Below are 12,498 nucleotides of genomic sequence, written 5' to 3'. Positions count from 1 at the left end.
CAATGGTTGCGAGGGTTCTCAGGGTGCAGCCATGGCCCTAATGGACACCGCTATCCAAAAGAATCTCATCTTCTGCACAAGGAATGCATGTGCCCCAAGCAGGCAATCTGCATGGACAACACATCTCAAAGAACCACAGTTACTTTAAGTTAAGTAACCGTTCTTTCTGGTGAGCAGTGGACACAACTCTGATGACTAAAGAGAGAGGTAATGATCTAAAAACCTTTATAACCTTGAGAGAAAGAAACATCACATTGATTCTTGAAGGGGAACAAGAGTAGTAAATACTAGCTATTTTATTGCAGGAGTATGTCGGAAACCAAATCAGATGGACTCTCAAACCTAAATGCATAAACAATTTATTTAAAACAAATCTTTGTTTTAACATTCCTTTATTTTTGGAATCTTCTGGGAAAAGACCCTTGCTTGACAATTTTTCAAGTGGTATCAAATGTCCTTGATAGAAGAAAAAATTGTCTACTTTAGCTGGTAGCACTCAGGCTTGGTAGTGACTATCCAAACCTGTTTCTTAAGAGAAACACAGGAGAAGAAAAGGATAAGTTCCAGTTTTTTTCCCTGTCCCCAACAGTTCAGTAACTAGAATACGTACGCACAGCAGATGACCCAATTTTCAATGGAAGTCAGGCACCCATGTTCCTCCCTTGGAAACTTTTGAAAATCTCACTAGTGGACATTGGCCCTGCAGAATTAAATTTGTGATTAGCTTTCCATGTGTAGTATGTAGTTGTGATGGTGGATTTGTTTTTTTCCAATGGTGGTTGGAGGGGTGGAGAGAGTACTGTCCTCTTACTGCTTTACTTTAAAATTGCAAATTTAGTTTCTTCAGTTGTATTCAATGACATCAAAAGACATTTTTTAGAAAGTTCAGACAGTATCCTATAACATTTATAGAAAAAAATCACTGGAGCAAGATTCATGCTAAAAACTAAAAGGGCCAGTTAAATTCCAATGCGGTTCACCCACTTCCTTGTAACTGTGATTCATTCACAAGGCAGAATTATTTGAATGTCATGTATGTGCTACTTTCAGTCTTCCACCATTAGTGATGCAAACCTATTGTTAATATCACACAAAGGCTGAGCTTCCAATGTAGCATGCTGTCTGGTAGTCTCTGCCTGACTAGTGGCTTGCTTGTTCTTTTCCTTGCAGGATTTGGTGGTCTTGGTTGTCTCCTGGAAGAAGTCTGGAGGTACAGTTGACTTTACTGCATGGAGCAGATCACAATAAAGCTGGCTCATCTTTGGAGATGAGAGAAGCTGATTCTCTGCTGCATGTACTGATTTAAGCTCTTTGCATAGTCTATGCACAAGGGTCCCACAATAAAGCCTGCCGAAGGAAAGATTAAATTTAGAATTATATCTAACTCTAGCTAGCAAAACTATACTGTTTAGTGGAAAAAACAAGACAAACTAGTGTCTTATTTGTGGCTTTATGCTACTCAGTTACACACCTCTAATGAATAATCATTGAATGTGAACTCTTTAAATAAAAGCCTTTTAAAGAAACAATCCCAAACTCATTTTCATGATTTCAAATCTAGCTTGTCTGCAGGTACATATTTACATTATTACTGTATTTCTTAATTTTATTGGTTTTTAGAACGAGCAGGCAAAATAAAGCCAAAGAAATTTCAGGTGACAACTCAATTTAAAACTGTTCTAGGTTTAATCAGAAGAAAAATCAAATTACTTTAGTTGCTGGGAATTAGCTGACATACATAACTGGTATCTTCAATGCCTGCTTTTTCATTTGAGCACTCTATAGGAGTGAAGTATTATTGAGTTAAGAGACCTAGACATGAATATAGGGTAAAGAAGAACTTTACACATCTATGCAAGTAACAAGAAGTGCAGAACTCACTTGCCCAAGGAAGAGAAACTGCTTTTTAACAGCACCTTGAATATTTGAGAGCACTGAATTTGAGTAAAATGCATTTTTAACCCTACATAAGACTTGCATCTAATGAAAGACTTTTAAAATCAGATTTAACATTGAAAATACAGATCCTAGATAGAAATAATTTGTGAATCTTCTGTAGTAACAGGTAAAGAATTCTGCTCAAGTGAAAATGCTTAGGATCATTCATTATATGCTGGTGATTTCCAGACTTTTACTCTAAATTTTTTTCATGTTTTCAATTTATTGTACCCTTTTCCCTTTCTTGATGCACTTCTACATTATGTAATCTCCTAGATGTCTGTCTCAGGTGGTGATGCATACATGTTTACATACTTTAGTTATGATCTTAAAGTTTGACTCATGAGTCATTTTCATTGGCCTCAGAAAGGGTATGCAAGATCAAGCCCAAACTTTCCAATTTTAACACTAATTATCACAGTATGTCCTAAAGAATTAAGAGTAAAGTTTTAATATTTTGGTTCAAAAAATTTATATTGGAATTTTATATGTAGTAATTACCAAAAACATGATTTTGCTGAAACATTAGAAGCTGTTACCATTTATTAAGTGCCAGAGTACTAGTGCTATACAACAGAATATGAACTGTACCAAATTTAAAAGGTCCCTCACCCAAGGAGCTTACATTCCAGAGGCACAGCAGGTATAATACAAGGCAAAACACAATATAAGGGTGCTTTATATTTGGAGCACCTTGTGAAGAAGGCAGGTCTCTTACAGGTTCTTACCGAGTTAGGTCTGGTTCAGTGAGAGGAGTAGAGAGTAGCTGGTTGAGATGCAATCCCATCTGGAGGCAGCACTGCCACTGGCAGAAAGTGTGTGCTGTGTCTAAATCCAGTAATTTCTGAAAATTCTTTTCTTTCCATTTTAGAAACTGGTCATAGACCATTTTATCATCTTCGACATGGAAAACTGCAGGATCTAGATTGTGAATGGACAAGAAAATAAGGGTATTTCTAGAGGTTCCCATGCATTCTCCTATACAAAGAATGACTGGTATGTACAATTAATGGTGCCTGTGAACCTCTAAACACTAATCTGTTTTCAGGTGTCTTAAATTGTTACTGTTCAAGTACCAAAAGCCATGAGTGTCTGAAACAAAAGAATTCAATCTATTTGCTGGCTCAGTTATGTGTGTCAGAGTGCACATGCTCATGTGTTGTGGGCCAACTGGAAAATTTTTAAAAAATCCCACTATGTGCCAGGTTAATGAGAAGCAGCTGAGAATTGCCTGCTCGGCTTCTGTAGTCTATAACCCTTTCTTCCTCCCATACCGTCAGGAATGCCACCTAAATCGAACGCTGGCATATTATGTTACCTAAAAACCTCTCCCCACAACCTTATAACTTTAAGATAAAACCAAACCCTTAAATCTTGCTACTTTTGCAGTATTAAGATGGCTTCCCCCCCCGCCCCCCCACGTTTTGGGGGAAAAACCCTGCCTTAAACAGGATTTAATCCTGAAGTACTAATTATTGCTTAGCATTTGTATAACAAATTAGTATGTTAAAGTAACATTTCCAATAGATTCAATCATAAACCAGCAAAAGCAAACACAAACCCCTACCAGTTCTGAATTTAGATAGTAACTTGGCCCCCCAGTGTGTGTAAAGCTTATAGCTGATCATTGCGCATAATACCTGGGACGAAACACTCCGTCACAACAGGCCAAGTTAATTACAGCTTTAACATTAATCCTGAATGTTCTGGCTTCTTGTTAGAATATAGTTAAGGCTCTGACTTAAAAAAATAAGATTAATATAATCAGTAGTGCCTAGAGTGCCCAATTAAAGATCAGGACCCCACTGTACCAAGCACTACATGTATACAGACTATTCCTGCCCTAGAATTCATAATCTGAAGTAGACCCTCAATGCTTAGCTGCTGCCAGTACTGAGTTTGCTTAGTTTCTTGGACTTCCCTGTTAACTCTCTCAATACACGATTTTATTTATTCTTACTGAAACTGACAGTTTCTTTGGCCAAATTTCTATTAGTATTTCCCCTTCCTGAAAGTATGAAGGAGAGGTAATAGCTTTGCTTTCAAAGCTTCCCTATTGAGCCTGCTTTGAATTAGAATTCATTGTTAGACTCGCACATGAACAATGTGTTTCCTGTAAGTACAAACTGACTTTAGTAAAAGTTCATTACTGAGTAATAACAGCCTTATAGAAGTATTAACCTTTGATGCATGTGTATGCTAAGTCTGAAAATTTTTTGCACTTCTTTATAGTATTCCTGAAGCACAATTACAAATGCCGCCACCACTACCTGACAAGGTCCATTTGAATTTTACCCATTTAAAGATAGGCAACTGAGGCACAGATAAGTCAGATGTCTTTCCAAAAGTTGGGAATAGAACTCAGAGTTTAACTTCAAGTCCCTCAGTCTTAACTGTGACACAGCACTGTCTCTGACCTTCACCAGTGTATCAATTGAGTGCTGAGGGCAGAGTGTAAATCACCATTAATTCCTATGGAAGTGGAGAGTCCTTACAAAAACAAAAGGGGAAACTGTGGCTAGAATGTAGATTTGCATATAAATATGAAACATCCAGAAACATGTCAAAGTTTTTAATTCTTTGGGGACCTACCTGGGCTACTTGTTGTCCTGTGCAATTCCCCAAATACCATTCCTAGAAGTAATGCCTGTAAATGATGCAATTTCACTTTGGGTTCTGAGTAACATGTCCAGTAGCAGGTTACAGCAACAGGGAGCCACAAGGGATTGGGGATGGGTTGTAGGATGCTAGCTTTCACTCCTAATGTCTCCAACAGCAGTTTTAGCCGAACTGATCTGGGCACCTGCCAAAAAAGTCATAATTATGGATATACTGTGAAGAGGTCTGGCTTTATTTTGCTGTAAGAAAGTCCATTTACACTTGCCATCTTCACCCAAAGGCAAATGACTTCTGTGTTAATGCTAAGATAGCATTGTTAATTTTTTAAAAAATGTCCAACCTTGTAAATATTGAACTAATGAAAGTGACATCGATGAAACTTAGACCATTCTGTAGAATAAATTATTCCAAAACTATTCAATCTTTTTAAAAAGTAGTCAGTATATTTCCTGTGTTATCTATTCAAGGGTCAAATTTTTTGGAAGTGTTTCAGTTGCAGTTAGGTGCCTAAATGGAGTTGGGAGCTGAGCACATTGAAAATCTAGCCATTTATTATGCATTCGAAACCACCTCCTTTGGCTATGTCCTGGAGGGTGTCTGTCCTACATCACCTGCATTTCAGGGGTTAGCACTGCACCATAGGCTGTAAACTTGTGCTACCACACATCCAACTATCCATACCATTGATCTATACTCCCAGTGGAATCTTCTACCTGGATTTTGACAGAGAACTGCAGTTATCACTTATATGCATTGAGAGCTCATACAATACAAGTGAAAATCTGGCTTCATGAATTGTGACTAGTAAATGAGACTTGACTCGTTTAAAAAAATCCTAAGCCATCACAGTAACACTGGTGTGTGTGTGTGTGTGTGTGTATATATATACAAAAAAATTTAAATTGCAGTTGCAGTATTATAGGAGCCAGGGCAACCTTAGTTCAGCTGCTTTGTGTACATGCATTATAGTCTTGCCCATTATTAGGGCCCTACCAATTCCATGGCTGTCAAAAGCATTTCAGACTGTGACGTTTAAGCCCTTCCCAGTGAAATCTGATCTCTCCCTCGCTGCTGGGAGTGCCCCAGCCAGGGGGCTCCTAGCTGCAAGTCCGGGCTGGGCCAGGAAGGGAGAGGACTTGTCCCTCCACTGCATGGCTGCTCTCAGGGGGAGATCAGAACCACCTTCCCCTGCTGCAGGAAGCTCCAGCCCATGAGGTTCCTGCAGCTGAAGGAGACTTGTGGAGATGGGTCCAATATGGCCCTGCTTCTGGAAATGCCCCAGCCAGGGTGCTCCTACCTGCAAGTCCCTGCTGGGCTGAGGAGCGACAGCACTTCTCCATCCCTTACATGGCAGCTCTGGGGGTGCAGATGAGATCAGATCCACTTCTGGGTAGGGACCCCCATGGTTACAACACTCAAATTTCAGATGTACACAGCTGAAAATGTGAAACTGACCAATTTAAGAAGCCTCTGGCTGTGACCTCAAGCAAAATGGACCATGAATTTGGTAGGGCCCTACCCGTTATCAGACAAGAAGTCTGCAGTAGAGCAGAAACAGAACCCAGCTCTATTGGGCCCCAATCCCATGCTAAAAATGCAAGAACATCTTTTCTCTCCTGTAATCCTTTGCTTCATTTATGGGCCACCCCATGTGTTGAACAAGGCAGAGTGGGTCCTAGAGCACAAGAGTATGTAATAATTTAAAGACTAGCACAGCGCCTACACATGGAGACAAATTAAAGTTGCGTGGACGCTTCCTAACTTGTGCTTGACTCTGCAACCCTAACGTTCATTTGAAGATTTTTGTATGCAGTTTCCTTTAATTTAAAAAAGAAAAATGAAAAACATACATGGGTCAGCAGTAGGGTTTGAATGCAGGTCCTCGAGATCCATAGCACCAGTTGGGCTAAAGGAGTAAATGGTAGCGGTCACATCCGTGTCGTCCCCCCGTCCCCCCCCCCCCCCCCCCCCCCCCCCCGCCCCGAGCCATACACACTTTGACAGTTTAATGGTTACATACAGCACTGCCAAATACAGATCTGGAGCATTCACTCTGAAAGGTAGAGCAGGCAGTGGATGAGAGTTGAGGCTACCATATTAGAACCAGATTCTATTCCTAGCTCTCCCCAAAGTGACCTTGTGCAACCTCACAATTTATGTACCCTTTGAAAGGGGATGAGAGAGATTTTTCCTTCCTCTAAAGATAGGGGTTACAAGGCCTTGATCAATAGTGACAACCATACAAGATTGCCACCCCTAGTCAATAGAAGAACTGAGACTAGAACTGTTTCCTTCTAGTTCCCAACCCAGCACACCACCTCTACCCCAAAATGTTTTCTTCAGCTGCTGCTTTGTCCATTTACTATCTGGAGCCATGTAGGGAGCTCTATGGAACTGGCAAGTATATGAACTGCAGATGGCATACAAAACTGCGGGGCTGAAGCTTGCTCAGTGCAGATAGCCTCTAACATACTCAGTATAGCTTGTGACTTTTCCTGAAGTGTATAGCTTTATCAAACCTGGATTGATTTTCATGACAAAAAAAGCACCTCTTTAAATCAAGGATTACTCCTCATGCAGATTTAAAAAAAAAAATCTGCTCTGAAAGCTCTCTTAAAGGGTTAGTTTGGGAAAATTGAATGCAAATGAAAACAAGGCTATAATGGGAAGTTTTAGGCCTCTACAACCTCTGCCTATAACTTGTCAAGTGTTCCTTTCTAAAAAGATTATGTAATTGTAACATCTCTGAATGCTGCAAACCAAAGGCTATGACCCTACAGTTAGTATTGCATGTTCTGCTTATTACCATGAGCAGTCTTATAGAAGTCACTTGTAAGTACTTTATCTGGTACTAAACTGACTGGACTGACACCCAAGTTTTTTCCCCGCCCCTCATTACACTCACAACATTGATTTGTTATCCAGGATATCTGTTCTGACAACCCTACCTCAGTTAATGTGGCCAAACAGCGATGGTCTTCACAAAAATCCAGAGGCAGCATTGTTGTTGGAACAAAGGATTTTTTAAGTGTCTTTTGGATTCTGTCAAATTCACGGACAATTGGCAGCTTGTTGGACTGCTTACTTGGGGAAATAACTTCAGAATTTTGAGAGGCATTCAGAAGTAGCCCATAGATGACTTGACGAATGGGTAGGGCGACTGTGTGAGCACTAGGTCTCTGCATGTTCTCCACCTGGACATGAAGGATTGTTCTTCTTAATAGAAGGGCATCACTAATGAATGGAGACAAATGACCTTTTGTCAAAGCCTCAAGCATCCATTGTGGTAACTCTAATTTCCTGATCACCTGAGACTCATAGGTTCCATTCTGAAAAAAATCCTCAAGCTTCACATCAGACTGTTCATATTCCTCCATGGAAGAGCACAGAAGCTCCCTTATTTCTTCTCTCTCATGCTTTTTAAGATATTTCAGTACATTGTCTATAGCCTCTGTGGGATCAGCAAAATGGGATAACCAGTTTAGAAGTCCCTGAATGCGGACATGCTTCCTCCCCCTCCCGCCAGAGCCTCCAACTGGCAGGCGCACCTTGCTGAAGAATGTCTCCAGAGCTGGCAAATTAATGTAATCATTACCATTCATCACAGCAAAGAGAGGAAGAAGGGCTTTGTTCATATGACTGAAGTGGCTACACAGTCTCTCTGAAGAGAAGCATCGAGCTGGAATGTAGCAGTCTAGTGTGCCTTCACAGGTACAGAGGTTTCTCCACTGAAAGTAATTCAGAGGGCAATACCCAGCTTTCAAATCAAAAATACAAAAGTCACTGTCTAAAGTTAAGACTGGACAATTCCAATGATTAGCCAATGACATAATATCCCTATCTGCTTCTGAGAAGCACTGGACAAAAGGTACTTCCAGTTTGGTCAAGACTTGCTTGAAAACCTCTCTCGTGAGCAGGGGTAGCACGCTTCCACCACCACCTCTAGAGATGGAATATGCTACCTGGATCTTATCCCTGGCTCTTTCCTTTAACGTCACAAACTTCTTATCGGACAAGTCGGACCCTCCATCTAACACAACATATGGGTATATTTTGCATACAGACAAAGTTTCAAAAAACTTGTGCACAATATCTGTAAAAGAATCATAATCCCCTCCATGTTGGAGGTCTAGATTTGATTCAAAATAAAGCCGATGAAACAAATTATTTCCATCAATGATGATTTTTGTGTTCCTTAATTGTAGATCAGTGAAGAACTGCTTATGCTCTCCCACGTAGCTCATTAATCCATGGATGCCCATACTCTTAACGTGTAACAGCTGTAGTCAAACAAATGAACAATTTAATTTTCAAATACCGTATACAAAACTGATGATCAGATTAATAGACACTAGTGCTCTCCACTTACCTCAGCTCCTGCTACCTTTGAGTCCAAAAGTGCCTGTTACAAGATTTTTCCCCAGGCCAAAAGGAACCAACGGACACTGTTTACATATAGCTTTTTCCCCTGACAGGCCAAATTGTTTTGAACTACAGCTGCTAGAATTGCACTACCCTACCCCCATGTGACTTGGAGCTAACCTATGCGAACTGACTTTTCTAGTGCTATCCATAGGCATTGAAAACCACACCTCTGAAAAGGGACATGCGGCCACTTCTGTCCGCCAGCCTTTCCATGCCGTCGTACTCAGTGATCCCCACCGAAGCAGTAGCTCAGTGTAAGTGGCTGAGTTGGTCTGTAAGTTACAGAACAGGTCTTGGTGATTTGTTAAGCCGCACTCACCCTCTGTAACATAGTGAAATAGACACGCAAAATGAAGGGACCTCCCCGCTATTACGTGACCTGCGGCCAGCTCGGGCGGGCGGGGGGAGACACTCCCGGCTACAACGTTTTACCCAGAGAAACTCAGCGCAGGGACCGCCTCACCCAGCCGAGGCCTTTCAGCGCTCAGGAGCCGGGGCTTGCTCGGGCTTACGACACGGCATGGCTCGGGGAGGGGGGGGTGCAGCTAGACAGGGCAGACATGAGCGGTGCCTCCCCCCCGGAGCGCGAGCGAAGCCAGGGGGGCTCGTGGCGCTGGCCGTTAAATCGCACTCGGGCCCGCGCTTCACGCAGCGCCTCGCGCCTCCTTCCGTCCCCCAGGGGAACTCCAGCGCTGCCGGAGGGCTCAGCCCCTCTGTGCGCGCCGTATAAGGGACCCGTAACTGCCCCAGCTCGGGCGACTCAGTTCCGCTCCTCCAGACACGACCCTTGCCACTGCAAACATCCTCCCTTCCTCCACTTCCGGGGGGGGCGGGACGCATCAAGATAGGAGGACGCAGGAATCACGTCTGGTAAAGCCACGCCCACTCCAGCGCCTCACTGTTGAGTCGCTCATCGGCGGGTAATATTAGCGTCCGTTTCCATGCGAGGAGGGTAGAGCGGGCGTAGCCGGGTCACGTGACTAGCCCTCTCGGGTTCTCTCTGGGAGCTGGTTGGGTCCGGCCTGGGTGTCTGTATCCCGTCAGGCAGCGCGGCGTCTCCAGGAGACCAGTACCAAACAGAGGCCGGGCGGGAGGGGAGCTAGCTGGCGGGTGGAGCGGGGCCGTGCACAGGGATCCCGGCTGGGACGCAGGGGTGGGACCCGCGCCGCCTCCTCTTCTGTGCCGGGGGCGGGGATGAGAAGGTAAATGGACGTGACCCCCTCCTATGTCCAGCACAGCTCCTCTCGTCGCCCCACGCTCATGCCCCCAGAGCCGCAGGCGCCGGAGTCACTTGGGCGGAGAGCACCTGACAATGCCCTGCCCCATCCCGTCAGCGAGCTCTGGGTACTGGGGGCAGGCCTTGCGACAGCGGGTGCGAGCATGAGACTGGCCACACGGGATCCGACCAATGGACCTTCCAGCCCACTATCCTGTCCTCTGACAGTGGCCAGTGCCAGGTGCCCCAGAGGGAATGACCGGAGCAGGTAGTCATTGAGTGAGCCATCCCCTGTCGCCCACTCCCAGCATCTAGCCGTCAGAGGCTTAGGGATGCCCAGAGCATGGGGTTGTGATTGTCTTGGCTGATAGCCACTGGTGGACCTATCCTCCATGAACTTATTTAATTATTTTTTGAACCCAGTTATAGTTTTCATAGCACCCCCTGGCAACGAGTTCCACAGGTTGACTGTGCATTGTGTGAAGCAGTGCTTCCTTCTGTTTGTTTTAAAGCTATTAATAGGCTGCCTGTCAAATTCATTAGCAGACCCCTGGTTCTTGTGTTTTGTGAAGGGATGAATAACACTTCCCCATTCACTTTCTCTACACCATTCATGATTTTATAGAGTTCCATCGTATCCTGCTCGTCTCCCCTCCCGTCATCTTTTTTCCAAGCTGAACAGTCCCAGTCTTTTTAATCTCTCCTCATATGGAAGATGTTCATACCCTTAATCATTTAAAGACTCTGTTCTAAGTAGGCTTGGAAGGATTAAATGTGTCCTTGGTAAATATAGGTAAATGTCAATTTCACCGTTCACACACAAACCCATGAAAAAATAGTTCCGTCAATAATAATAGAAATTTACAGATAGGCAAAGTGAGAAAAATGCTGCTTGAGAACATATTAGAGTTTAATTTAAAGCTATTTACTTTATATATTTTGACCTGTGATGTAGAGAATTTGTGTTTTAATGTAAAGCTTTAACATTTTGAATCTCAATATCGACTATCGTTAAATAATTATTGGCTGACCAGCCCATAATTTCCCACAATAGTGAAAATTTAAATAGATAAAACTCAAAAAAGTTGCTTAAAACTTATATACTTTTGCACAACTGTGAAAACTGAAATTGATAACAATAGAAAAAATGCTTTAAAATAAACATTAGATAATATCCATCAAAATTGTAAAACAATAAACATTGAGTCCCACCAAACCTAATTATATGGGAATTAAATCCTATTACTAGGCGTTACTGCTTCCTGGGCCTTGCAAAATTGTCATGAAAACATGGCCTAGCCACCAAATCTAGTTGCTTGCTTGGGTATATAAACAGGCAGTACAGTAAAATCTGCCCTAAGGCACAGCTACACTAGAGATTACAGTGACGAAGCTGCACCGCTGTAAACTCTCTAATGTAGCCGCTCTAAGCCAACGGGAGACAGGCTCCAGTTGGCTTAACTACTTCGGCCGCAAAGAGTAGCAGTAGCTATGTCTGCAGGAGAAGCTCTTCTGCTGACATAGCGATGTCCACACCGGTGCTTACATTGGTGTAACTTATGTCGCTCAGGAGGGTGACTTATTCACCACCCTGAGCAACATAAATTATGCCAACCTAAGCTGTAGTGTAGACACAGCCTTAGAGACCACCTCTGAAGAGAGACTAGCTGTCACAAGTGAATACTTGCAGAGGCCACAGAACACTATGGCTCTCTCCTGTGCAAACCTTTGAAAAGAGACTACCTCTTACAAGAGACCACTTTTGCTAACTCCCATGAGTGGTCGCTCTTGGCAGGTTATACTGTACTCCGTCTAAGTTTGTGGACACCCTATAAGGAAGGGCTCTCTAGAAACAGATCTAAATCCTGGCAGGTTCATTTCTCTGTCTTTTTTCTGGAGTAGATAAACTGCGTTCTAGGAAATTTACTCAGTGGGCAGATTGGCATGGATGAAATTGACACCACCACTTCTTGGTGCTTGCCGTTGAAGTCTCCCACCAAAACACTGACCACTAATCATCCTGCTTAGCTTTTCCAGTCCCCCTCAGAGGTCCAAGGAGACCCGAGCCACTTCCATCTTTTGAGGCCCCTAGCCGTAATAAAAATAAAAAATGACAACACATGAAAACAAAATAAGGCACCAAAAAAAAGAGTGAGACATAATATGAATATTTTTTAATTTAATAAATGCTTTTCTAGCCTTTTTATGGGCCAATGCTCTAATTATTGAGGAAAAATCAAGCTTTCCTGCAGTGTCACAACTGATATTAAGCATGGCAAGCCCATTCAAACGCTCTTGTC

At 42.9% G+C, this 12,498-nt stretch overlaps 2 protein-coding genes across 10 annotated transcripts in view; one reads left to right on the top strand and one right to left on the bottom strand.

The window, feature by feature from the left end:
- Positions 1-342: 342 nt before the first annotated feature.
- Positions 343-9,808, bottom strand: ASTE1 (asteroid homolog 1). Of its 3 annotated transcripts, XM_043540834.1 has the most exons (6): positions 8,927-9,808; positions 8,153-8,837; positions 7,506-8,008; positions 4,531-4,741; positions 2,667-2,859; positions 343-1,347 (listed from the first exon to the last, which is right to left on the bottom strand). In XM_043540834.1, the coding sequence occupies exons 2-6, from the start codon at positions 8,817-8,819 to the stop codon at positions 1,047-1,049; spliced, it is 1,875 nt and encodes a 624-aa protein (XP_043396769.1). In that variant the 5' UTR covers positions 8,820-8,837; positions 8,927-9,808; the 3' UTR covers positions 343-1,046. The 3 variants fall into 3 exon arrangements, with proteins under 3 accessions (XP_043396769.1, XP_007064364.2, XP_037746242.1); XM_007064302.4 differs by having other exon boundaries at positions 7,506-8,837; XM_037890314.2 differs by having other exon boundaries at positions 7,506-8,837; positions 9,150-9,406.
- Positions 9,809-9,835: 27 nt separating this feature from the next.
- NEK11 (NIMA related kinase 11) overlaps positions 9,836-12,498 on the top strand; it is a 165,052-nt gene continuing 162,389 nt past the window's right edge. For 3 of the 7 annotated variants that reach the window (XM_043540837.1, XM_043540836.1, XM_043540840.1), the window contains exon 1: positions 9,836-9,902. The gene's annotated coding sequence lies outside the window, so the exon portion shown is untranslated. Of the gene's footprint in view, positions 9,903-9,964; positions 10,185-12,498 lie in introns of those variants that run through there. The other 4 variants (XM_043540838.1, XM_043540839.1, XM_043540841.1 and 1 more) reach the window with 2 other exon arrangements.

The sequence above is a fragment of the Chelonia mydas genome, chromosome 2, assembly GCF_015237465.2.
Source record: "Chelonia mydas isolate rCheMyd1 chromosome 2, rCheMyd1.pri.v2, whole genome shotgun sequence".
In the NCBI taxonomy this organism is placed as follows: Eukaryota; Metazoa; Chordata; order Testudines; family Cheloniidae; genus Chelonia; species Chelonia mydas.
The sequence above is the reverse complement of the archived record's forward strand: the minus strand, read 5'-3'. Positions and strand labels throughout refer to the sequence as shown.

What these genes read in the sequence shown, in the direction of transcription:
- ASTE1 (XM_007064302.4), bottom strand. Translation starts at nt 8,819, where the DNA reads ATGGGCATCCATGGATTAATGAGCTACGTGGGAGAGCATAAGCAGTTC. An exon ending in GTTTGGCCACATTAACTGAG is followed by an intron (nt 4,742 to 7,505) that starts GTAGGGTTGTCA and finishes CTTTTTTGGCAG; the next exon opens with GTGCCCAGATCAGTTCGGCT. An exon ending in CAGGACAACAAGTAGCCCAG is followed by an intron (nt 2,860 to 4,530) that starts GTAGGTCCCCAA and finishes TTCACAATCTAG; the next exon opens with ATCCTGCAGTTTTCCATGTC.